This window comes from Lissotriton vulgaris, chromosome 1_1 (genome assembly GCF_964263255.1).
Source record: "Lissotriton vulgaris chromosome 1_1, aLisVul1.2, whole genome shotgun sequence".
In the NCBI taxonomy this organism is placed as follows: Eukaryota; Metazoa; Chordata; class Amphibia; order Caudata; family Salamandridae; genus Lissotriton; species Lissotriton vulgaris.
Genome location: NC_141685.1, coordinates 1843000477 through 1843026154, shown reverse-complemented (window position 1 = coordinate 1843026154; position 25678 = coordinate 1843000477). Strand labels below are relative to the sequence as shown.

The following is a 25678-nucleotide window of genomic DNA, read 5'->3' as shown; positions in this document are numbered from 1 at the left end:
TAGTAACAATAATCTCGAAGGAAAACTATGCATTACACAAACTAACAACAACCAGAATGTGGGGGAGTTCTGGAAACATTACTGCTATACACGATCACTGTATCCTTCCTTGCAGTAGCCCATTTTCTCCCTTTGGTAGCCCAGAATCCCATAACAGTTGCCAAAAGAGTTGTTCAGGGCCGTAGCTTAGTTATTAACATTCGGTGAGGATGAATCTCAAATTTGCTAAATAAACATGCAGTGGGCTGCAGGGTAGAGGGGTGAGATAACCAAGGTTTGGGATGGACTGCTTTCATGAGGGCCTGGGTGATTTGCATTAGGTGGGCTGTTATGATTGATGTAGAAAATGAAGGTCCACTCATGTCAATGCAAGCATCAGCAGACGGTTGTTTGCAAATGTATGTATTAAAAGAGGAATACAGGCCTAAGCTATCTGCAATAGTAGAATGGAAAAACAGCACAAAATGGAGTCAGGTCCCGGGGGAGGAAAGTAGAGACGAGCATCAGGAGAATAGCAAAATATAATTAGACATAGCAGAAATGGAAAGTTACAGGCTTGCATTGCGAGAACACGTTGCAGAGAAAATATGTAGATATTAGGTAGCACTGAGGCACAGGATAGGTGGGAGATTAGGCCTAGTAGAGCAGTAGATATGTAGAGAATAGAACATTCCTATGTAAGCTTTAAAGAGACAAGCCAAGGGCCACCAGTAGTACAGATGGTGGTGTAGAAGTGTAACCAAAATAACACACATGAAATGTATCGCAATTCATAAACATGTGATTAGCTTTTTTTGCAGAAATTATTACTTTTAGATATCTTGTTGTGCTTAAGCACATGCATTATCGAATATGCAAATATGTGATGTATTTACACTCCAAATGTATAAAAAACTGTCTGTTCTGAAATTAGCATAGAAATTTCAATTTAATAAATTGTATAAAAATATCATGAAAAAAATTCATTGACATATTAATTAAAAAGACAATATAAAAGAGTTTTTTCAGTTAATACATGGCAAATACATATTGTTTGTTTATATAGTCGAGTGATACAATAAAGAGATGGTTCCGTCTACGCGTTTCGACACATCGAAGCAGAGCTGTGTTACATTTTTATCTCAGCTTTTGAATTACAACCGACCAGTAATCACAGTGCAGTATATAGGAATGAATCGACTTGCCAACATCAAACGTGACTGACTTTATAATAGACCGGACGTCAGACCACGCCGCTTTTTTCAACAACGCAGCTTCCAAAACAGCGAGAGGATAATTCTACCCGCCTTGAATCTAGCTACGCTGCACTGGTTTACAACGCAGCTTTTAATTCAGTAACAAGATGGTAGTGTCCTGAGGAAGACACTTTCGATGTGTCGAAACGCGTAGACGGAACCATCTCTTTATTGTATCACTCGACTATATGAACAAACAATATGTATTTGCCATATATTAACTGAAATAACTCTTTTATATTTTCTTTTTAATTAATGTCAATGAATTTTTTCATGATATTTTTATACAATTTATTACATTGAAATTTCTGTGCTAATTTCAGTGCCTCATTACCCACTACTTATTATTATTAATTTGTTGTCTGATACTTTGCCAGTGTGTATGTGTTGCCTGGGTGCTTTATTTTTCATAATTTTATTGCCCTGACCCAGGAACTTCATCCTCATCAGGGGGTCCTTGTTTTTCCCATATAAAAAACTGTCACATTGCAAGGTGAAGCTTAGATTCCAGTTCCACTGAGCTGTCTGACTTTCTGTGCGTATTTTCAAACTTTATACTATATTGCCAAAAGAAGTTGTGTTGTCTTTTTCTGTCGTCTGGCAACAGGGCCTTTGTTTGGAGTGGAAAAGTGGACAAAAAATAATGGGTTGGAATGCTACTCTGAGTGATTGCCACTGGTTAGACTATTTGCGAGCATTCATCTCATCACCTTATGGGTGTTTGATCGACAATAGTATGCCTGGAAACTTGAGACTGGTACAGCTTTCCTAGCCTACTACTGCTAATGTTTGCGAGTTCCAAAAGTAGTAAATTTGTACCCACCGAAGGAGTGCTTTTATGAGTGCAGATTTACTACTTTCGTGGTAAATCGGTCTTATAAATATTAAAAATCCTGATCCAAAAAATTAACATGTTAAAACCTCTATGAAAAATGAAAATGAAGAGAAAAACAGCAGACCCATCTCAGAGCATCATGTCCAACTACCAAACCAAGAGTGCATTCCATCCTCCAAACACTCCCACTGAAGCTATGCCCCTGCCTACCCCAACTGTGCCTGATAGTTCTCCCTAAGGGCTCATAACTATGTTCACATACTACCCACAGACCTGAGGTCCCTGCCATGGTATTACTTATTTTAACTTAATTTTCACTGCACATATTCTTCTTTGTCTTTGCTACAAGAAGCTTTGATGGTAGAGTTTTCAGATTGGTGCAAATAGACATGGCTCCATGTTTCTAGTCCTCTCCTTTTACAAATCAGTTTTTCAAGTGACTGATAACTCCATGTACTAAGCCCGAGTCGTAAATGGATGAAGGCATGCGCACAAATTAATAGGTGGAGTTGAGCCATCAGTCTGGCTTGGCTCTAAGAGTCTGTGCACTAGCCAAGTCATAAAAATGTTTGGCATTTTATTTTATGCAACAAACGTAATGGAAAAATATGATACAATTTCTTTAAACTTTTTTAAAACGGTATTTCTTTAACATGCGGAAGTGTTTCAGCTCACTAAATCAGATTATATCACTTCATAGACAGACATGATTAAAAGTGATTATCTGATAGAGACTACTAGCTGCAGATTCCTTCACGTCAGCATCCCTGTGCGCCGGGAACAGGACGATATCACGCGACTCCGGCCAGGCGTCGTTCATGCACGTGACGCCAGCGAGGTCACATAAGACCCGCCCCGGCGCGCCTACATCATTTTTTTTTCCCTTTTCTGCGTGCAACGCGGATCCGGTCCTTGCTACGAGCCTGTTTTGGGCCTCTTTTTTTCTCCATTCTTTTGGTGGAACAGTGTGCGAAAGCCTTCGTGCTTCAAAACTTGTACGTTTTGTGGGTGTCTTATGTCGGCGACGGACCCGCACCTCATTTGTATGTGGTGTTAGGGAGAGGATCAAAGCACCACCAACTGCGAGGCCTGTCAACAGTTGAAGCCGAAGTCGCGGCGGGAGCGCCGCATAAAACTTCTTTTGGTGCGTCTCTCCAGGTCGGCGTCCTCCCCTCGGTCTGCTTCGGCGGATGGCTTCAGGTTCGGCCGTAGTTGTCGTCCTTGCCCTTCCCCGATGTCACGTGAGCGTCGCTCCCAGGTGGGTAAGTGTCGCAGTTTGTCCCTGGGGGCTGGGTTTCGGCCTACCGGGGGCAAGGACTCTCCACGGGTGATGCTGCCCCGCGTGTTGTCATATCCACCGTTCCCCAGTGTTGGGGCGTCGAGAGTCCATATGGAGACATACGTGGCGGCTTTGCAAGCCTTGCTGGCTTCTCCCCCTCCTTCCCCTTCTGGGGCGTCGGCGGACCCCTCGCCTTGCGCAGGGCCCTCTGTGGCGCCACCGGCAACTCTGGCACCGACTGGTTCGGATCCAGACTTGGAGGGTGTGGCTCTGTTGGGGTTCGGCTCCGCTGGGGCACCTCCTTCAGGCCACGGCATCTCTGCCTCGCCGCAAACTCCTGCGGGAGTCCCTGTGGTGTTGCGGGAGGTCGCCGGGGCTTGGGTCGCATCCCCAAGCCCCTCTTGGTCTCTTGGCAGGGTGGTTCTGTCTAAGGCCGAGATAACACCGCTACGGAGCCAGCAGCAGCCGGACAGTACCGAGCCACAGGGGCCAATGAACACTCCTCGCCCCGCTCCGGGTCGAGGCTGGGTGAGGATCCCTCGCCCCTCTACGGGCCCCTCTTGTCTCCCCCGTAGGCGGCTCCCTCAATGGGGGGCGAGTCAGAGGTGGAATCGTCCCTGGCACCGCCTAATGGGTTGCCGAGGGATCTATGCCTCATTCTGGGCCGCGGTTGGCGGAGGGCTTCGTGTCACTCACCAGGGCCATGTTGTTCCCTGGTACGGATGGCTACCTCGGTGGAGGTTGGGTAGGCACCGTCCCTGGGCTGGTCCGGCTCCAGCCCCGCTCCGGTCTCCGCTCCAGTCCCCGGTGCGGGTGCCTGGGAGGAACCTGGTCCGGCAACGCCGGAGGGTGCCTGCACTCCGCCTTAGGCGGCAGACTCTACGGCTCCGCGCATGGGTCGTGCTGCGGATTCGTCTTCGGACGCTCCTTCTTCTCCGGAGGCAGCCACTATTTTAGTGTCATCTTCCCCAGAGACGGGTCGCCGTGTGGTGTCTTTTTCACCAGCATCGAAGGGCGGCTTTCCGCCCTTCCTGTGCATCGGTGTTCCTCTGAAGAACGGCAGGTCCCTCATTCGTCGGCTCCTTCTGACTTCCAGGTCTGCCCTTGCCTGCCCCGCTTAGCCTCGGGGACGGCCGCTTTAGTTTGCAGCTTTTCGCCACAGAGGAGCTGCTTTTCCCCCTGCGGGCCCTACTGAGGCGGGTGCGGCTTTCGCTTACGCGGTGTCCACGGCTGTGGGCATCCTGCGTATGGGTGACCCAGTGGCTCACTTTGTGGCGGACCATCTACTGGAGGTCTTCTACCAGGGCTCTGGTGGGAGGGAAATCTTGCTTCCCTTTGAAGGTTCACTCCTTTCTGTCTTGACGGGAGCTTGGAGGTGTACTGCCTCAGGGGATCCGGTGCCTCAGCATCTTCTGCATCGGCATCTCCTGGAGCTGCGTGACACGGCGTGTCTTTCCCTCCACCCTTCTGCCTCCAGTGCTCTTTTGCGGACTGCTTTTCCCTCCCTGCCGCCTCGGCCGTCCAGAGAGGCCCGCTGGCTGGACTCTTGGGGGCGCAATATGTTTGCCTCGACCAGCACTGCCCTGCGGGCCCTGAACACCTTGTGTGTGCTGGCTTGGACCTCCTCCTGTATTTGGGACATGGCTGAGTCTCTGGGATCTGCAGCGTCCCAGGAGGGTGCTCAGGTGGACTTACTGCATCATGCGTTGGATGGCCGGGACCGGGCGGCGTTTATTCTCCACTCCGCCATGGATATTTCAGAGGTGTTAGGCCGGATCATGGCTTCCTCAATCGCTCTCCGTCGCCATGTTTTGCTTCGGGACGGAGTATTCCCAGAGAATATTTTGGAGCGGCTCATTGATCTACAGTTTGATGGCAGCATGTTGTTCCATGCCCCGGCCGACTCCGCCATCCAGAGGCTCCTGGCAGGGCTCCGTCCTCCTCCTCCTCCGACTTATGATCCTCCTCCTCCGTCCCCTCCTCGGTGATTCCTGAGTCGGGTTGAGTCTGGGCCTTCTTAGGCCAATTGTTCTGACTGTGTATTCTGTTTTCTGGCCATTGCCTCCTTCTTGGGACTTTGGCATTGTTGACTGCTGGACGGCCCTTTTGTTGATTGTGTTGAAATTGTTGCGCAGTCTTGGCCCTGAGATTAGGCCTTCTGCTTGATTGGGCTGCTTGTCAACCCTTTCGCGGGGGTGTTTTTTTCCCAGTGGTTCTTTTGTTTGTTCCTCTGCTGCGGAATTTCCTCCGAAGAGGGTTCCCATGTTTGGGGCTTATTGTACCCTAGGTCATATGGCTTGCGCTCTGCTGGAGGGTTCTGGTCGCCTTCAGGTGCCTTTTCTCCATGGCGGTTGTGTAGGTTGCTTTTTCTCCTTGAGGTCGTGTGCGCGGCCACTCGTAGTGGTGTGCCCGGGCATCTCCTACTTTCCCTGCTCCTGTCCTGATGTCTGGGACTCTGCTGTTTTCTCACTTGCCAGGCGCTGCCTACTCGGCTTTCCTGGGGCCTCTGGCTGTTCTTCTTCTCTTCTTCCTGCTTCTGGAGGCTTGACTGCCGGTGCTGTTCTCGCTAGCAGGCTGCTCTCCATCTGGAGTGGGTCTGCTTTCTCTTCTCTCATTTCCTTGAGCCCCCTAGGCTTTTGCTTCCGTTTTCCCTTTTTGGTCTTGGGCGGAAGTTGTGTTGCCTTGTGGGGGAGTGGGATGCTTTGGCCTCTCCGCCCTTGCCTTGGGTTCCTTTGCTGTTAGTGTACGAGTCTCTTCAGCCTTCTTTTCCCGCCTACATCCCCTTGAGATCAGTAGGGCTCTGCTTGTGGGGGTTCCCTTTGCCTGGCAGGGACGAGGTTCTTACTGGTCCGCAGATCTGGTCCCCTGGGGCTCTCTGTTCTGTATTGGCTGGTGGTGTCCTTTCGCAGACCCTCCTTCCCAGGGGGTATTGCTAGGGTATCTATTCCACGTGAAGGAATCTGCGGCTAGTAGTCTCTATCAGATGTACGAGTTACTTACCCTCGGTAACAATGTTTCTGGTTGAGACAATTCTAGCCGCAGATTCCTTCACGGCCCGCCCTTCCTCCCCTTTTCTTCGAGGACTTTTGGGTTGGTCTTTGGTACTCGCCTCCCGATGGGGGGGGCTGTGTCTCCTGTGAGTGCCTTCCTTGTTCTTGACGGGTCGCTCCGTCTAGGGGCGGTTCATTCCTCCCAGCTTCTTGGAGGATGGGGTCCGGTGTTCCGTTGACCTGCTGTTCTGGCTACTCCAGGCTTGGGGGGATTACTTTCTATCCCTCTCCTTCCCTCCCCTCCCTTCCTTCCAGTGTTAATCCTGTGTTTATGGGTTATCTGGCCATGCCTTGCCTTGTCTCTTGTAGTGGTTGCCCCCTATGTTGGGGTGACTTGGAGGGTTGTGTCCCAGTCTGACTTGGGACTGGTCCCCTTTCTTGGGATAGGGGTGGTAGGTTTACTACATGTACCATGACTTTACGCATGTTCCTTGCCTCTGGGGCACGGAAGTGGGAGGCTGTCTATGTGCTGACAGGGTGGCTATGCAGGGCTCTGCTTGCTCTTTCTTCTTGCTTGTCTTTGGGTTCTAGGGTGTTGCCACTATTCTGTGTGGTGTCGTTAGTCACCACTTCTTTCCAATTTATCTGTTCTTCGCACACTGTTCCCATGCTTCCACAGTTTTTTACCGGGTGATTTTGCGTTGTGGTGCGGAAAAGTTCTCCGAAGAAAACTGACGTAGGCGCGCCGGGGCGGATCTTATGTTACCTCACTGACGTTACGTGCGCAGACGATGCCTGGGCGGAGTCGCGTGCTGTCGCCCCGCCCCCAGCGCGCAGGGATGCTGTGGCAAAAAAGTTTCTGGATCCAGTCTCACGCCTGGGGATAATTCTACGTGTAGGAATCTGCGGCTAGAATTGTCTCTACCAGATACATCGTTACTGAAGGTAAGTAACTCGTACTTCAGAAACATTCACGGCTTGGCCCAATGACAATGCCCCTGGAAAATTAAGAGGTAAATCGATAGTCATGTAAAACTTAAACATGGTCTAGATTCTTTTTGTAGATGGAGCAATATTGCAGTCTATTAAATGAAACATAAAAGGAGCATGGAGAGTGCACATCCTCCGGTATTTAAAAGTGTGCTCACGAGTTTCTGAGAAATAAACTGTTTGCCTAGGATCACACAATTTGGACACACAGAAGCTGGTATTGCTTCCACGATATCTGGTTTAACATTTTGGAATTCAGCCCCCGAATAGGTGTCTGTGTCTCTCTCTCACATTTGATTCAAAGGTCATGGGCGTAGGAACTGAGGGGGACGCGGGGTACATATCCCCCCCAGATTTTGGAGTGTGGGGGACACAGGGGACAAGGGTGGGGGGGACGAGGGGTCAATCTAATTTTCCATCTACCACCTGAGAGGGAGATTGGCAGGCCATTAGCGCGCGAAAAAGAGTGCGAGAGGTGCTGTGTGACCTAATGGCCCTGCACTTGACCTGGCGTATCACCAGTTACCTGTCTGTGAGCCGCCAATGATCCGATAGTCACAGCATTAGGTGACGTCAAAGGCCCCTCACCCCCTGCCTCTGCCCTTTTGAAATCTTTGTGAGGCTCCGGGAATTCTTTAGTTCTCACCTCAGCTGCCTGTAGCCAGTGCTCTGGTTGATTTGCTGGCCTCGGACTCCTCGCCCCCGTGTCTGTTGCCGGATGAAGAGGGAAGGGCTGCAGGCAGCAGCACGCTCCCACGAAGTCTGAGGTCCCTCCTGCCTGAGTACCTATCCCATTGAAGTGACTAACCTTCGGTTAACTTGGAAGTAGGCCATTGCCAGGAGCGCCTGGTGACATTTGAAAGTGGTGGGGGTGTGGGGTGTACAGGTTGTGACTGAGTGCACTATGGCGAGCACAGCAAGCGAACCTTACTTGCCCTGCTAATGGCTGAAGGGAATAACAAAATGTGCATATGACATTACCATGCAAAAATAACTGCTCATTTTCCCCAGGGGCTGCTTAATGCTGGAAAGAGTCAAAACACAATTATCTTCATGTTATAACCGGAGTGCAATAATTTGGTAGGATGCACAGAAATGCTTTTCAGTATGCATTCATGAGGCCTGCCTTTACATATAGAGTAGGCGAAACAGAGATTTGGCAGGGAAAGCGCACTATTGATTTATGGCACTCTCTTCAAAGAACCACAAGCCTGATCCCTCACCAGCATGCTGGTCCTTTTTTTTACCTCCTCAGAGCCCAGTTGTGTTCTCTTCACACCTCCTTGTGATTTCTCTTTCTGAACGCAGCTACCCCACACTCCTTTCCATCCTCTTGAATTCTGTCTTCAAACTCTGCTTGCCCTTTGATCTACAAAGATCCTTATCTTGGCCCCCTACGGCTCTCTATTCAGCTCTGCCTCGCTTCTCTCGGTGATGCGAATCTCTCGGGCCCTTCTTTAGCTCCAGAGTACCTATCCGTTTTCACACATCTGTGCCCAACCTACGGGTCAAAAGCTGTGACCTTGGATTTCACAGAGGGTCAATGATTGTAAATATCCTTACAATCATTTTGCTAACAGCAGAAAAGGGGCAAGTGCTCTGTTTGCATCAGACCCCCCCATTCCAAATAGGCCTCACGAAAACCTTTGCCATCTGCCAAATTTCAGGGCAGCCATGACAGCCCTTTCGAAAAATATAAATGCACACACAGATACATGCATATACACGCAGAAACGAACGTCAATAGCATTTGTTTGCATATGTAATATTCATTCTAGGCCCGATTGCATTTTATTAATCAGTGGTCCGACAAGTGTAAATTATTAGTTAACACAAAGTTGTGATAATAGTAAAATGTCCCGTAATCATCCCTGGCCAATAATTTATTCCACACATTACAAGCACTTCTCCAACACACGTTTAGCAAGGGATGAGGGTGGGTGGGACGAGGGGTAGCAGGGAAGGGTGGGGATTGGGAAATTACCTGTTATCACTAGTAATAATGACAACCATAATAAAGGAAGGTAATTCCAGACATTGCAGTACCGTCCGCGTGCCACCTCTCATTGGGGCACTGAGGCTGGTGCAGGCTTTGTGGTCACGTGCCTGGGTTGGTGAAATATTGTAGGCGCGCAGCGGCCGCTTCAACTCTCTCCTCCGGTTCAGCAGCACCATTATTTTCACAATAATCACTCCGAGCCCGTTTAAGTATTCCTGCTTTCAAATATTCAGTGCCGACAATACGTTCAGAGTTCAGGATATCTTTAGCCTTGTTAAATCAGAACTTGGGATGCAGTTTAGAAAAATATGCAGTCACGGCCGAATTACGGGAGCAGGCGGGTGGGGGGGGAGAGGTGGAAATGGGGTCTTCGCGGGTGTATGGGGGGCTTCAGTGAGCTGTCCAGCAATGGCATTACACAACATAACACAATGATGCAATGCAACCAGTGCGCTGCTGAAAGGAGGAGCTGTGTCGGCTTAGATGTTCTCATCATGTCACAATCTCAGTGCTGTTTAACTGGGCGGGCACTCATGTATTATGGGCTTAAAATAAATGGCAAAAGACTTACTGCTGCCATCTAAGTTATATATGTGCTGATGTACATATCACTGCTGACTCAGCATTTCATCCTTCTGAAGTCGCTATACTGAACACCAGGCGCTGGATGTTGTGCAATAAAATCCGATTAATAGTTTCTGGTGCCATTTACATATAATTTGGTCTATTGATTTAAGAGATTAATAGACTCTATCCACACACTGACATGCACAAGCATAACCTCTCCCCCCTCCCTCCAATCCCATAGGTTACAACATTACAGTTGTGTCGAGGCCAGGTGGAGGGGTGTAAATATCACCAAAACCCCAAGGCCGCTTCATTGGAGAATAACACAAGTTATCCAATAGGCGGCTTTCTATTATTTGTTTAAAGCAAGTTGCACTCAAAAAATGTTTCCCCAGAAGAAAAGCGTTTTTTAAAAAAACAATGCAACATACATAAAGAGATGATGGACTCAGTTGACCTGCATAGAATAGCGAAAGAATTTGTCCTCTGCAATGAACGGCGCAAGAAATTATTTGGCTTTTCAAAATGAAGTTCATAATTTTATAACAGATTCCTGCTGCAAGAAAAACAATTTCTAATTTGTCCGATTGCATTTTGAGATGTAGGAATGTCGCTAAGAGCGTTTAGTTTATTATTCCTTTTTTTGTCCCGCCTTTGTTTTCTTGGTGCATGAAGATGCTAAATTCATATACATATTTTTTTCTCATTTGGTCTTTATTGTGAATGTAAATAAAAATAAAGCATACTTGCAGACTGTGACTACTTGCCTGCCTTTCTCAATATTTCTCTTCATAACTATGCGATTGTATACGTTTAACGCGCGTACGGTCTCGCACAATGGGCGATTTGTATAGGGTCACTGGAAAGTCCACAAGGTTGTCCCTGTCCCCCCCCCCAGAAATTTTGTGTCTCCTACACCCTTGTCAAAGGTCACTGTTTCATCTTTCATTCCTGGCTCGTGATGAGAAAGTCCGATACAGAGATAGCAGACCTGACTCAGGGCTCTGCATACCCAACTAACAAGCTAAGAACACATTTATTGGTGGGGGTGCGGGGAGGGGGGGGGGTCTCACACCCCAAACCCCACTCCATGCCCGAAGCTACAAACCTGGAGTTACTGTTCAGGGTTAGGTACTTCTGATGCTTTTTACCCCTGATTTCATTATCACTCTAGATCACTGGAATGCAGGGCCAAACTGGCTGTAGCGGGCGTTGGCATTTACAGGGAGGCTAGAAGGGTGGGGGCTGTTTTGCAGTTATGCTGCATTATAGGCCCCTAGGAACTAAGCAGTAGAGCTGGGCCGATGTTGTTAGGCAACAGTGCTTCATGCTTGCAGCCCTCACCCCCCGCCAGGTGGGGGCCCACCTGGCAAAATTGCCAACGCTGCTTTGTGTTCCCAGCCGGCCCTACTGGAATGATCTTGTAGAAAAAGGTGATTTGACCAATGTAGGTTACCCCAGCCCTGTTCTTAGGTTCCCCTGACACTGTCTGCCCTTACCCCAGCACTTCATCAACAAATACAACATCGTTAATCGGAGAATTGAGGGACAAGAGGTCAACATTGTGATGTCATCGGCGTACAGGGGGCGTGTGACGTTACTTTCTGTACCGGTAGCATTTTAACCAATCGATATCCATTCTTTCAATATAGTGCCCGTCGATAGCCATGCTGCGGAGCAGTGGCGACGTCATGTGCCATGACGGAGCCCGCTGCTTTATTATTCTAAGGGGAAAGAATGGCGCATCCTTCGTGCTTCCTTGAGCTCCATTTTGCTTTAAATGTCGGCTGAAAATAAACAATAGAGCAGACCGTGGTTGTACGTTCTATTGTACCATCACTCGTGCGCCTGCATCTTGTAGATTAAAATGTATTGTACCACGAGGTGACGTGAAGTAAACTGTCGGGTAGTCGCTTTGACCTTACATGGCGTTGCTTAAGCAAAAGCTTGTGTGTGCTGCGTGTCCTGCTGTTCTTTTGTTTTTTTTGGTGGGAACAGACAATGCCAGGGAGCAGAGGAATATATCACCTTTGGTCATTAAAGAAGGTGATTAACGTGGCACTGTTCTGAATGCAAGATGAATTGCCGGTTGAATTACTGATGTCAGAATGTGTTTCTTGCACAAACGAATGCCCCACCAGACAGTAATAAATCCCACCCGAAGAAAGAACGCAGTTGTCAGAACATGTTTGATGCTGCAACTGGGCTATCCATTGCATACCGGTTGCTTAATTATCTCACAGTAAAATCTATGTTTTTATTTATGATAACTCTATTAGACTAAAAAATTTTACAGAGTAAAACATTTTTCTGCATTAGACATGCTTATCAATTTTCTGTGTGGTAATATGTGTACTTGAGTTGAACACTAGAGGGCGCTACGGCACCATGATATCTAAATGCCTCTCAAACCGTAAAGCTTTAACTGCAGTGCAGATAGCAAACACATCTCTCGCGTATTTAGCATTCGAAAGCTGCAGTGTTTTTATACGTTACTACAGTAACTCGAGATTTATGGTAAGAGTGTGAAAGTCACTCTATTTTAGGGCAACCTCTACGTGCCCGTGTGGCAAAGAAGGTATCCAGGTAGTCAAATGAAAGGGTATGATTACAGAGGACCAATTACCGTGTACGGCGTGCATATATTATCATGGTCGAGAAAAGGCCTTCGATTGTTAGTACGTGCTGCATGGTTAATTGTTTACACTGGTGGGCTGTCATGAGGCGTTTATTTCATTAACGTGCTTCTTGATGTCTGCATGTCTCGCAGACCGGAATCTAGAGCCGCTTATAGTGACAGATAGTCAGTGGAGCGTGGCCACATCTCCGGTCCCCACAAGTATGCGAGTTGGAGGTAGGGGTCACTGGTGTAGGTAAGGGCGGGATAATGTTTGTTTGACCGTTTTCAAAGAATGAGCGAAGCCAGTGGCTACAGTCAGTTGGGACGCTTAGGTTCTAACTGGTGGCTTGCACCCTGGTGCCCCTACACTCACTCAACCCGTTGACGCACATTTTAGGGCTCTGTTTGCTACATCGACAGGGAGAAGGGCATATATTCGCTTATCCATTGTTCCTGCTTCCTTATGAGAAATGCTGGTACTCTCTCTTTGATAACACCAAGCCCTTACTCGAAGAAAACCAGTGTAAGTGCTCAGAGCCAGCCCATGTGAAGCTGTACAGCATCTGCCCTTCCCAAACATGCCGATGCAAACCATAGAAATAAGAAAACAAGAGAACTCTAGCGGGAAGGATATACATGTGATAAAGCAAAATATATATTTTAATATAACCACCCTTATAATTTTTTGTCGGTGATAACCATTCCTGAACCCCATGTAAGCGGAGTATATACATAGATCGTCATCACAATGATTGTACATTTCTTCTATTTAGCCTCTATTCTCATACATTTTAAAATCACCAGTTACACGACACACTATCCTTGTAAATACCGTAGTTACTATAATACGACAGCCAATCCTACACTTTTGGGCGTGGTCCGTCCCTAGGTAGTCCACCTTAACAAGGGCAAGCGATCTGAAAATCAGTTAGTTAAAATATTTCCGGTGGACTACTCCTTCTGAATGGTTGACATGTTTCAGCCTCACTAGTTATGGGCTCCGCAGGACACAACAAGGATAGGTGTCATTGCAAAATCCTCCTACGTCGGCTTTCAAAAAGTGTCACAAAACTCCTGGTTCTCTCAATTACATCAACATTACTGTAGGCTGCTAGGGCACATCCCCTTAATGCAGAGGTCTTCAAACTTTTGGATGCCGAGACCCTCATGTCAACATTTTGAGGCGTAAGGACCCCCTCCTGACAAAAACTTCTAAACCTGTAGGCAGGGCTAATAGAATTATGAGGCAGGTGAGGACCAAATTACGAGACGGGCTTGACTAAATTGTCTGGGAAGAAAATGTAAGTAATGTTATGTGATGCAGCGTATTTTGGGATAGCATTGCTTCTTTATTTTGACATTTTTTACACACAGTAACACTGAGGAAAGATTTCACCCCATCAGTACCCATTTATAACCAAAATACAGCAATTAACATCAGAAAGATTTCTAGTCAACCTTTGAGAAGGGCCTTCCACTCCGCAGGAATAAGTGCTGCCACATTAGACGCTCACCTGACCCTGGCCAGGAGAAGCAGGGGTCCCTTGAAAACCTGGCGGTTTTGAGCAGAGTTAAGCAGTTTACCCATGCAGCTTTCCTCTCACCCCCTCCCTTCCATCCCTCTCTCCTCTCCTAACCCTGGATCCCTCTCTCACTTTGCAGGTCATTTTCTTTTACCCCTTTTTACAACTTCTGAACTCTCCCCATTCAACCTCTCACTTTACCTTCAATCACCTCTTGCCATTCTCTATTTTCACTGCCCTCATCTCTAACAGTCTCTCGCATTTATCTCATGGCCTCTCTGGCCCCGTCACCACCTGTGCCCCTCAGCACTTCTCATTCACCTCGTCTCTCCATTCAAATTTTTGTCTATTTGTATCTTACACCTCTCCAGTCCCCCCATTCAACTTTCACATCTCCCCTTTGTTCTAACAGAAGCCCACACCTTTGGCTCACACTCACTTCTTTCGTGTCCACACTTCTCTTCGGCAATTCACATTTCTCCTCCTCCCTGACCTCTTCAATCGAATTCTTTCACTCCGTTGCTGTCCTCTCTCATCCTCATCTCTCCTTACCAAGCATACGGGCCGGACACGTATGCTCCTCTCGACCTGTGCCACTCTGCTTATTGTTCCCTATTTCAAGAAGGCATGAGTTGTCTATCTCGCTGTTTTGGTGCAGGCCGCGCAGTTATGGAACTTGCACCCTCCTTTGCTTCACTCCACCAAGAATCTATTATCCTTTAGGAAGATATAAAAAACCTTTCTCTATGCTCTGTAGGTTATCTCAATTGGCTGGTTCTCCTTCTCCTTCTGTGTTCCTCATTTGCCTACAGGCAGCAGATGGTTATTAGCCCAAGGACATCTTTTGGTAACAGTAGCGCACTACAAATGTAAATATTAATAATAGCCAGAAGTAGGGAAGTCACTAGATCAGAAATTCGGAGGGGACTAACACTCCCAGCCAGGGCTGGTCCTAACACTGGTCGCACACGGTGCAAGTCTTTTTTGGAGCCCCACCCCCGTTTCCTCCTTCTCAATGAATTCCTACACTGCCACTCACCAACAATGCACGTCATCTCTCTATAGTACCTTTCTGACAAACATTTAATTTTTTTATAGCGCTACTCATAGTTTACTCACACTCAGTTCTGTGATCTGCATGGTACACGTTCTTTGTAGCAGGCACATTAACCCTCTGCACACTGTGTGGGTGACAAGAGTGCCCACATTTACATTTACATTTACATAGTTGCGAATGCAAGTTCAGAATGGGATGAATGAATGTATGATTACTGATGGGCTTGTTTGAGTGAGTTGCATATTGAGCAGTGAGGGGGACAGGTGAGTGAAGTGTCACAATAGTGCAGGATGAGTAGTGTACTCGTGTGACTGCAGGGTGAGGTATAGGGTGAACAGCGCAAGTGCATTGTGAGTGCAGAGTGATCACTGTGAGTGCAGGGTGAGTGGGTGAATGGTGTGAGTGCATGGTGATCAGTGTGAGTGGAGGGTGAGCGTGAAAGTGAAGGGCGAGAATGAGGAGCGAGTTGTCTAAATGCAGGGTGCATTCCCATACACTGGAAGTAACTCATCATGTTATTGACGGCGGCGTAGGGTTTAAGATCTAAGTTAAACTATTGCGGCATTAATCAAGGGTGGAGGAAATAAATAATGTGCTGATCCTGCAGCAAACTTACAGTCCTATGGTTAGGGTTGCCAGCAGATTATTTTGATGGCCCAGTCGGTACAAAATTAAGCAGTCACCTAAAGCTGTATTTTCAGCACTTATCTGTGCATACTTTGAACACCATATATAAATAGAAAGCACTTTTAATTGTGTTCTAGGGCTGCCTCAATGATCCATGACTGACAAAGAGAAAAAAGACAGAAAAGTCACTTAAGGAATGCATACATACTTTTTGTATTTAAAAGTCTATTAAGTGTCAAGAGGAGGCCTTTCCAGGCTCTTTAAACAAAAAAGGCAGGCATTTTTCTTTTGGCAACTCTACTTTATATTCCTTTTCATTAAATGCATTCTCACAGTACAACAGTAATTGTAAAATACAAATGTAAGGAACAGGCAGAGTGGGGGCCCAGGGGGTACTGGAACCAGGCAAAAAAAAAACTAAGCCTCTGTAACCAGTTTACAAAGGCATGTAAATATGCAAATGGTCTTTAAAGACCTGTGAAAAACTTGGGCGGCTGGAGATGACTCCAGACACTGCCCAGCCGAGCCCCCAGCAGCTCGAGTTTCACTGCAGCAGCAGCCCGGCTGAGACACACGATGAGGGAGGAGGGGGGGGGGGGGGGGCTGAAGCCCTTGGGCCTGGGCAGAAGTGTAACTGTGAAGGCGCGACCCCCTTTGCATCGCTGCACAGCCCCCCTGGGGGCCGTGCCCCACAGTTTGAAGACCCCTGCCTTAATGTGTGTGGGTTCTACAACCACCAGATGGATCTTTTTAGGAGAGATCACCCAAGTGTGCGCTAAGTGCAGGGAAGGAACCAGCAGCTACTAATTCAGCTCACAAACCCAAGTTGCTTTGACTCCTCAGTGATTTGCAATATCTTTATAATGTGCTGAATGGGGTACTTTATTCCATATACGTTCCACAAATTCGATATCATTTTGAAGGTGATGCCTTCCTGCAACGTTCTGTACAGGATTCACAGTATATGTACACTCAATTAAAGTACAATGATTCCGAAATGTTCTTAACCTTGATTTATGCATGTTTAGAATATGTAGTACTTAGTAAGAACACGCAAAATAGACCTTAAAAAGTATACACAAATACCAAACTTGAGTATGAATGCACAATATAAATAATGGAGGGAAGAGAATGTGTGTGAATATATGAAAAGTCTGGTTACACATATGCATCGAAGTCAACTGCGCATTGCTTATCTTAAGCATGCTATTCATAATCTTCCTAGCTGTGCCTGTCATAGAGCAAAAGCATATTTTTGTGCTAATGGTTTTTGGTTTCGTTAATATAGGAGCATATTTTTAAATGATCCCTCGTTCCTCTGTTGTAGTTTTTGAAAATTTGCAAAAGCTCTCTTTCACTTGCTGATCTTTGCTTCTTGTCGTTTACAGGGATCCTTTCACGGATTTACCCCATCTCCCGTGGAGTTCCCATCTTCTGGGTTGGTTTCCAACTCACCAGTCTTGTCTGGCAGCTACAGCAGTGGTATCTCTTCGCTGAGCCGATGTAGCACTTCGGAGACCTCTGGTTTTGATGGACAGGTCTGCGACCAAACAGTGTCGATGTCAAATTACAGTATTTCAGAGGAGCCAATGAGGAAAGACAGTAAAACCCCGCCCCCATACAGTGTGTATGAACGGACATTGCGCCGCCCAGTTGCCGTACCTCAGTGCCTGTCCATACCTGTTCCCATCGACCCTCCATCACTTCCGCCCAAACCTCCAGTCATCAGGCCAACCAATCTGGAGAATGGGGGCCGACGGACTGAGACTGTGCCACGGCCCAGACCACTACCACGGAAGGTCTCCCAACTCTAACAAGTCACTTTTGTTTACTGCTTCCTCAGAAAATTCCTGGAAGTCGGCAGTGTAGTAAAAGCAAATATGGTTAAAGCGTAGGCACTTTAATAGTTTACCAAAATGTTCTCACAGAACATATAAAAGATTTTTAATTTATATGTTGCACATTATAAAAAATAACTGGCCTGGTATACCAGATAAAGCAGGATTTATAGATTTTAATAAAAGATAATTTAATTTGAGAAGCAAGTGTTAAATAGTGATACAGACATTTTTTATATAGGTTTCTTTTTTAATATACAGTAGAACAGGAGCACACTTTAAGATCACAGGAAACTGTTATTTGTTTTCAAGGTGCGTTCGTTGTACAAAGGAATTGATGTATTGATTTCATGAAATGTTACGTGCACTCTTACAAGAATGTTTGGCAAGACAAGCCAACATTTTCCTGAGCTCAATTGTATGATAATCACCAGATAAAACTTTTTGAGGCACTTTTCAGTTGGGCTGCAGAAAATCAGGGGATTAGGTGTTGCTTCGCGTTCATAAAACGAATGCAGTGTTAGTTTTAAAATGCCCTTAAAAGGCAAAGTGTTCTTTACTCATGCAAACACAGAGGATGTTAAGGAAGAACCCTTTTGAGGAAACCATCTTCTAAAATACGTTTTGTGCTTTTTTAGTAGATTGAGTCCAGTCTCTGACGCATGTATGTATTGTATATAAAGTAGATTTTTACGTATGCTATGGCACCCAATTTTTAACGAAATGTAACACTAACTACATTTTGCTCAGTTCCTATTTTGAACTTGAAAAATAAGTGCACGACGTCGGGGCCAAATCGAGTGACCAAATGGGAGGCGTTTTTTAATGGCACTCATTCGTTTTTTTAATACTGTGAAAATCGGGAAGACAGCTGCCAATTTAAAAAACAAATTTGGAAAATCAAGAAGGGGGAATACTTTCATACATTAAAGTCTCTTCTTACAAAGCAGGTTTTGATTGATTTTTAAAAGGGCATTATATTTGACTGGTGAATAGTCTATACCCGGATGCATTCTTTTCCTTCCTCCTTTCCAGGGAGTTTGTGTGAATCGACTGCCTGCTACTTATGTTCCCCTTTCCTCATGGACAGGTGATTGTACAGTCCGACCACATATGTTCAAGTACAGTAGTGTAGATCCAAGGAGGGTTAAAGCCAATGAGTAGGGCAGCGAAGAACACCTTGTATGTGTATATATGTATATTCTCACTGTTACCAACCACACATGCGTGTGTGGTGTTTGGAAGATGTACACAATATATATATGTAGATGTATATATATATATATATATATTTTGTATCAGTAGTTTCCTTTGCTTAGTGTTTATAACGTATCATCAACAGTAGGGATTTGAGCCGTGATCTAAATCATGCTGTTAAAATATTTCCCTCTTTTGCTGGGAAACTCATTTTGTTTTTACTGTGTTTGCTCTTGTTGATAGCTTGACAGTATGGCAATCACCACTTTTTATATTCTCCGATAAAATTACTCCAGCTAGAATATGCTGTTGATGGTGACAATAGAGATTTTCTATGATAAATGTTCAAGTATTTTTGTATATAACTGGTCCATTTTCATAAATTGTGAGTGTAAACCAGAAAAAGAACCAACTGCTTGTGTATGCAGTACGATTGTTATAATTATGCCAAATACTTTATGTATTAAAACATATTTGTAAATATGGGCTTTTAACAGTAATTCAGCCATACTGACTTTACAATTTGAAAATGAGAAAAAATAATATATGTTAAAATATTTATGTTTTAGTGAAACCTCATTACGGAGAAAGGAGAACATTTATTTTACCTCCCCGTCTCATACATTTTGCCACCTGAAAATTGTCAGGGCCGTGCTGGCTTATGAATATAACATGTATTATGCAACATACCATGAATAAAGTAGAAATATATTTATATCTATGTATGTACCTTTAGGTAGATGTATATAGATGTAAATATATGTCTATCGTGTCAGATTTTCTAAGGTGCCACATTTATGATAACAAAGCTTCTTTGATTTTACGGTGTAGTTTATTAGCTTTGTTAAATAGTGTTTGAGCACAGTATGACTCAGTGTTATTTTCCTCTTGCAGCCATAATTCATGGCCCCAAGCAGAATTTTTATTATGGATGTGTATTACTGAAATCAGTTATGCAGTAAAGCATTTAATGGTGTTCTGTTTACCAGGTGTTCATATTGGTCTCTTCTGCAATGGATAAAATGAAATAAAATTACTTGATTAATCTAGATTTGCATATTTTTATTGAGCAGCCTCTGAACACAATTTCTGATTACTGACAAACTTTCACCAGCCAGCTGCAGCCTTATTCATTACAATATTACCTGAGCCAACTCACGCGCACACACACACAATCAGCATTCGTGGCGCAGACATTTTGGCTCATGGAAGGCACGCTTCTTTCTTTTAAAGGAGCCATGCATGTAAGATTCAAAGCAGAACATGCTTTTGTAGAGACCCGAAGGTTACAATGGGTATGACTACATCGCTATGTATCCTTTTGTGCTAAGGATGTTAACATTTTTCATTTGCTCCTCTGCCTAGAATAGCAATACAATCCCTTTGTTTGAAGCAGGTTGCATTGAGGCTTGTAATACTGTGCTCTGTGTTTACTGCATAGTATATTCATTTGGTCTAAGTTCCACATTCTTTAGAACGAGCTGGACGAATCTTGGAACTTAAGCTTAGTCTGCTAAATTCGTTGAAGCATCCGGATGCGTCCTGAGTCGTGGGTTGTTCCTTTGGAAAAAACATTCTTAATCTTCATATTCTGCTGTCTGTGGACCTCCATTATTTACCCTCCTACGTTTTGGTACCAGGAATGAGGTAAATCATTTTTTTCTTTAAAGGAAGGGTTCTGTATTAAACCTGTGCGTAGTTCGCGTAGTAGTGCCTCATGTAGCTACGCAAAGTGCAATTTGCGCTACGTGTAGCTACGCGAACTGCGTAGTACACTGTGCAAAATGCTGTTCGTACTGATTGCACAGTGCCGGATGCTTGTCCGCACTGTGCAATCAGTGCAAACCTCATCGATCGGCAACTTGATGTTGCAGATCACGACCGAGACAAAAGTCTCGCTGGGATGTCATTTTGCTCACTCGCGGTCGCCAAATTGACGCTGAGGACCGCATGCAAGCAAAAAAAGACCGCTACGCTACGCATGTTTGCACTGTGCTACGTGAAATTTGCATAGTGCAAAGTAGCGCAAACTACGCGAGCGTAGCGTAGTACTTCACCCAGGGTTATTCTGTATTCTACGTTTTCCAGCCTACTTGTACACCCACCTACCAAACATCTCTATCAGATGTTTATTGGGCGCAAAGAGCACAGCTTACAGACAGCCTGGCAAAAAATTGAGTGGAATTGCTTACTTTGTATGTTCCTGTGAGAGGATGTGCTGTTGAGAGTCTTTTGTACAGCAGCAAGATTCCATATGTCAGTTGCCTGCATCCTTTCAGGTATTGTGCCTCCATTCTACATTCTCTTCTGCTGCATTCCGACTTGTCTGTGTTCTCTGATTCCTGTAGTTTCCTGCAACGTGCATTTGACCTCTTGACCCTGCACCTTGAGTGTGGTCACGCATACGTTCAACGTAGGCGGCCATCTTTTTTTATTGTTGTATTTGGACGGCGGACGAGCACAGCTGGTGGACATATTTTGTCTTACGGAAGTGCTCAGGGGGTGGTCGCATTGTCTCCCACAGTGATATAAATTAATGGAAGAGTTATACAAAGCTACCAATACGCAGGATTCATATAATCTGCTAAACTTTCTCTCAGGTGATAAGTTCTTCATTTATTTATTGTGCCTGATTTTTGAGGAACTTTGACTTCAGGCAAACACTGGTATTCTTTTCCTTTCATTACTTCTCTTGTTTATTATGGCAACTGTACAAGGAGCCATGCACCCTCCTTTCTTACAGAAACCAGATATACTGGACATAAAATGGACGGAATGACTACCGTATACATAATTGAAAATTATATCTGAAAGAAACACATTAGTGATAGATTCCTTACCATAGAATTACCCCCAGGCGTCAGACTGGATCCGGAAAGTTTTCGTCAGCAGTACCCCTGCACTCGGAAGGTGGCGTTGGTCTGCTCTGTGTCTGTCGTCGGTGTGGTTGCTGGGATGGCGTTGCGACAGGTACTTAAACGCCGCCCTCGCGCGCAGACGTCCGTTCTTTCTTTTTCCGCACCAGCAAGCGCAGATCCAGGAAGAGCAAGTACCCCCAGTCACTTTTTGAATGAGTTTTTGAGATTTTTTGTCTCCATTTTTCTAGTCTGTCGACTCCTGGTGCCGAGTAGGAATGCCCGGTTTTAAGTCCTGTGGAGCCTGTCACCACATGATGTCGGTAACTGACCCCCGCGATACGTGTCTCTACTGGCTGGAGTGCGACCATGACCCCAGGTCGTGCTCCGACTGTCGGGCCATGGCGCCGAAGACTTTGCAGGAGCGGTCCCGAAAGTTGCTAGAAGCCCAGTAGTTGGCTCGGCGCCATTCAAGGTCCCAGTAGAGGGACCTGTCGCGGAACCACCATCACCCTTCTTCGGGTTCCAAGTTCTCATACTCGGGGTCAGGTAAGTTGAGGAACTCAGAGAAGAAGTCGAAGAAGACTTCCACTCCCCGGTTGCGCAATTCTGCTGAGGCTGCGGGCGGTACCACCCCCACGGCTCTGGCGAAGCCTGTGTAGTCGGCCCCGGCCTACCCACCCTTTCCGGGTCCAGGAGCGATTCCGGCCCAGGTGCAAGACTTTTTGGACCGTCGGCCCCCGCCGGTGCGCTTAGGGCCCCGTGGGCCCAACTGGGGGTCCTTGCCCTGTGCTGCAGACGGCTTCGGCCTCGGCGACGCTGACGACTTCTTTCCCGGCATTGCAGGAATTCCTTGAATCCAGGCCTGGATTCCCGGTCGATGCCGTTTGACCTCAAGACTCATCCACCAGCGGCGACTACCCCGGTACTGCCAGTGACGTCGCATGGTCCCCCGGATGACGATGGCCCCGGTTTCAGCCCCGATTTGATCACGGCGTCGGTCTGACTTTGTCTGACCGATGGGGTATTTCTGTCCCTATGTTCAGCATCCATCTTTTTGACCTGTTCCTCAGGCCATGGAGCAAGGGGAAGACTAGGAGGGGTCTGAGGACCCTCCCACACAGCAGTGTGAGTTGGATCAGGACTGGGCAGGAGAGTTAGTGGATGCCAGTGGTCTTGACCAATCGCCTGACCTTGGCTTCCTGTCTCCTCCTTCTGTGGCTTCGGAGGAGGGAGCGACGTATAGTGTGGTTTTGCATAAGGCAGCCAAGGCCCTTGACCTCAAACTCCCTCTGGTGGCCCTGAGGACTAACCTCTTCACTGAGGTGCTCCATCTGGCAGTAAGCTCTCCGGAGCCTCTGCTGACATTCAGCGAAGCAATAACTGACGTTATAGGCACTTGGTCCAGGCCTACCACAGAGGCTCCTGTGGACAGGAACGTGGCCAGACGCCACCGCCCGGCTCCGGGCAACCCTGCTTTTCTGTCCACCCACCCCACCCCTAGAGTCTGGTTATCCAGGCCTCTACTTCCCAGAGCGCATTCCCTACTGCCCCTCCGAATAGGTAATCCAAGAAGCTGGAGCAGTTTGGTAAGAAACTGTTTTCATCTGCCAGCTTAGCGCTGCGGTCGGTGAACACTGCATGCCTCTTGGGCCGTTATTCCCACTCTGTGTGGGATACGGTTACACGAGTGCTGCCTCAGTGTCCAAAGGAGGTCCGGACAGTGCTCTCCCAGGCTGTTGCTGAGGGGAGGGATGCAGCAAAGTTCACCATTCAGTGTGGACTGGACACCGCTGACTCGCCAGGCAGAACGATTTCCACGACGGTGGCGCTCCACCGCCATGCCTGGCTGCAGTCCACTGGCTTTTGGGGGGATGTCCAAAACACCCTTATGGACATGCCCTTTGATGGCCGTCACCTTTTTGACGACAAAGCAGATCATGCAGTGGAGCGTTTTAAGGACTCCCGGGCTACGGCCAAGTCATTGGGCCATTCTACCACTCGCACAGCCACTTTGGCTTTTCATCCCTTTCGTGGCCACGGAAGGGGTGCCCGACACGTTCGTTCAGCCACAAGCCGCAGAACCAACCTCGAGGCGGCTGCGGATGTGGGCACTGCTGTGATGGGGCAGGGGGCCAGCGGGCGGGTCAGTCCACCTCCACAGCATCCGCCTCAAAGCCTTCCAAGTCCGAGCTTTCAGGCCCATCAGGCACCAGTGGGCGGTGGGATTCGGCATCACCTTCCCCACTGGCGCACCATCACTTCTGACAAATTGTCTGAAGAGGCTACTCCCTCCCGTTCGAGGCTACCCCTCAAGCCATGCCACCCCAGTACTACCGCATGTCGGGGGATCATCTTCAACTTCTACAAGAGGCAGTTACAACCCTCTTGGCCAAGGGGGCTTTTGAGCGCTTTCCTGGGCCAGAAGTAGGTCATGGTTGCTATTCTCACTACTTTTTGGTACCTAAGAAGGAGAAGGGTCTGCATCCCATCTTGGACCTCAGGTACGTCAACTGCTTCCTCCGGAAGGAGAAGTTCAAGATGTTGATGCTGGCTCAGGTCTTATCTGCTCTTGACCCTGGAGACTGGATGGTAGCCTTGGACTTGCAGATTGCATATTTCCACATCCCAATACTGCCGGCCCACTGGAGTTCCCTGCGGTTCACGGTATGCCACAAGCATTTTCAGTTCACCATGCTCCCCTTTGGTCTTACCAGTGCCCCTTGGGTGTTCACAAAAGTGATGGCGGTGGTCGCAGCCTGTCTGCGCAGATCAGGGGTTCCAGTCTTCTCCTATCTCAACGACTGGTTGTTAAAGGCGGGCTCGCCCCAGTCAGTCGTCTCCCACCTCCAGATTATGGCCGACCTCCTGCATTTACTGGGGTTCTACATCAACGTGCTGAAGTCGCACCTGATTCCCTCCCAGAAGCTCCTTTTAATCGGGGCGGTTCTGGACTCGCGCAGTTTCGGTTTTATCCTCCCGAGCAGCGAGTCTGGGATATTCAGGCTATGATTCCGATCTTTCAACCTCTATTCTGGGTTTCGGTCAGGATGACCCTCTGGCTGCTGGGCCTGATGGCCTCCTGCATCCTGTTGGTAGATCATGCCAGATGGCATATGCGGGCTCTGCAGTGGGACCTGAAGTCCCAGTGGGCACAGCATCAGTGCAAACTGCCCGATCACGTCCAGATCTCGGAGGGCATTGCACGGCAATTGCAGTGGTGGCCGACGAATCACGATTGACCACCACTTTGGCCACCTTCTTTCCGCATCTCTCAGAAGAGGAAGAGAGGCTCCACTGTCAGGACCCAAAACACGAGCTCTCATTCTATCTGAACCGCACACAACAGTTCCGGGTGGATGATCCGCTGTTTGTTGGCCACGTGGGCTCCAAGAAAGGTTGGGCCATGCACAAGTGGACAATCTCTCGGTGGGTCGTTCTGTGCATCAAAGCATGCTACGATTTGGCTAGAAAGAAGCCTCCAGTAGGGCTACGCACCCATTCAACCAGGGCAATGGCCGCCACTACTGCTTTGGGACGGGGAGTTCCCTTGCATGACATCTGTCAGGCAGCTTCGTGGGCCTCGCTGCTCATGTTTACCAAGCACTACTGCCTGGACAGCCAAGTCCGGAGAGACGGCTTCTTAGGCTGTTCTGTTCTCCAGGACTTTCTGGATTGATCTTGGTTCGCAGATCCACCAACGGGGTTAGTTTTGCTGGGGTATCTATTCTACGGTGAGGAATCTATCACTAACGTGTTTCTTTCAGATGCACAAGTTACTTACCTTCGGAAACGATAAATCTGTAAGAAACATTAGTTAGTGATAGATTCCTTACCGCCCGACCCATCCTCCCCATTCTGGGAACGGATTTCTACGGTTAAGGTCAATGCTTTCAGGGCCCTAGTTTCATTGCACCAGTGGTCAGTTTCTTGCATGGCGCTGCGTTCCTGGCACGGAAAGTCGTGTACTGAACTGACGTCAGCACGCAAGGGCGGCGTCTAAGTACCTGTCGCGACGTCATGCACCAGTGGTCAGTTTCTTGCATGGCTCTGCGTTCCTGGCGCG

At 47.3% G+C, this 25678-nt stretch overlaps 1 protein-coding gene across 1 annotated transcript in view; it reads left to right on the top strand.

Annotated features, from left to right (window-relative positions):
- The window catches only part of DOCK4 (dedicator of cytokinesis 4), a 1616764-nt gene extending 1599087 nt beyond the window's left edge, over positions 1 to 17677 (top strand). Inside the window, exon 53 of the mRNA XM_086919301.1 lies at positions 17111 to 17677. Within this exon, the coding sequence (XP_086775427.1) occupies positions 17111 to 17536 (426 nt within the window). The 3' untranslated portion in view covers positions 17537 to 17677. The remainder of the gene's footprint in view (positions 1 to 17110) is intronic.
- The last annotated feature ends 8001 nt before the right edge of the window (positions 17678 to 25678 follow it).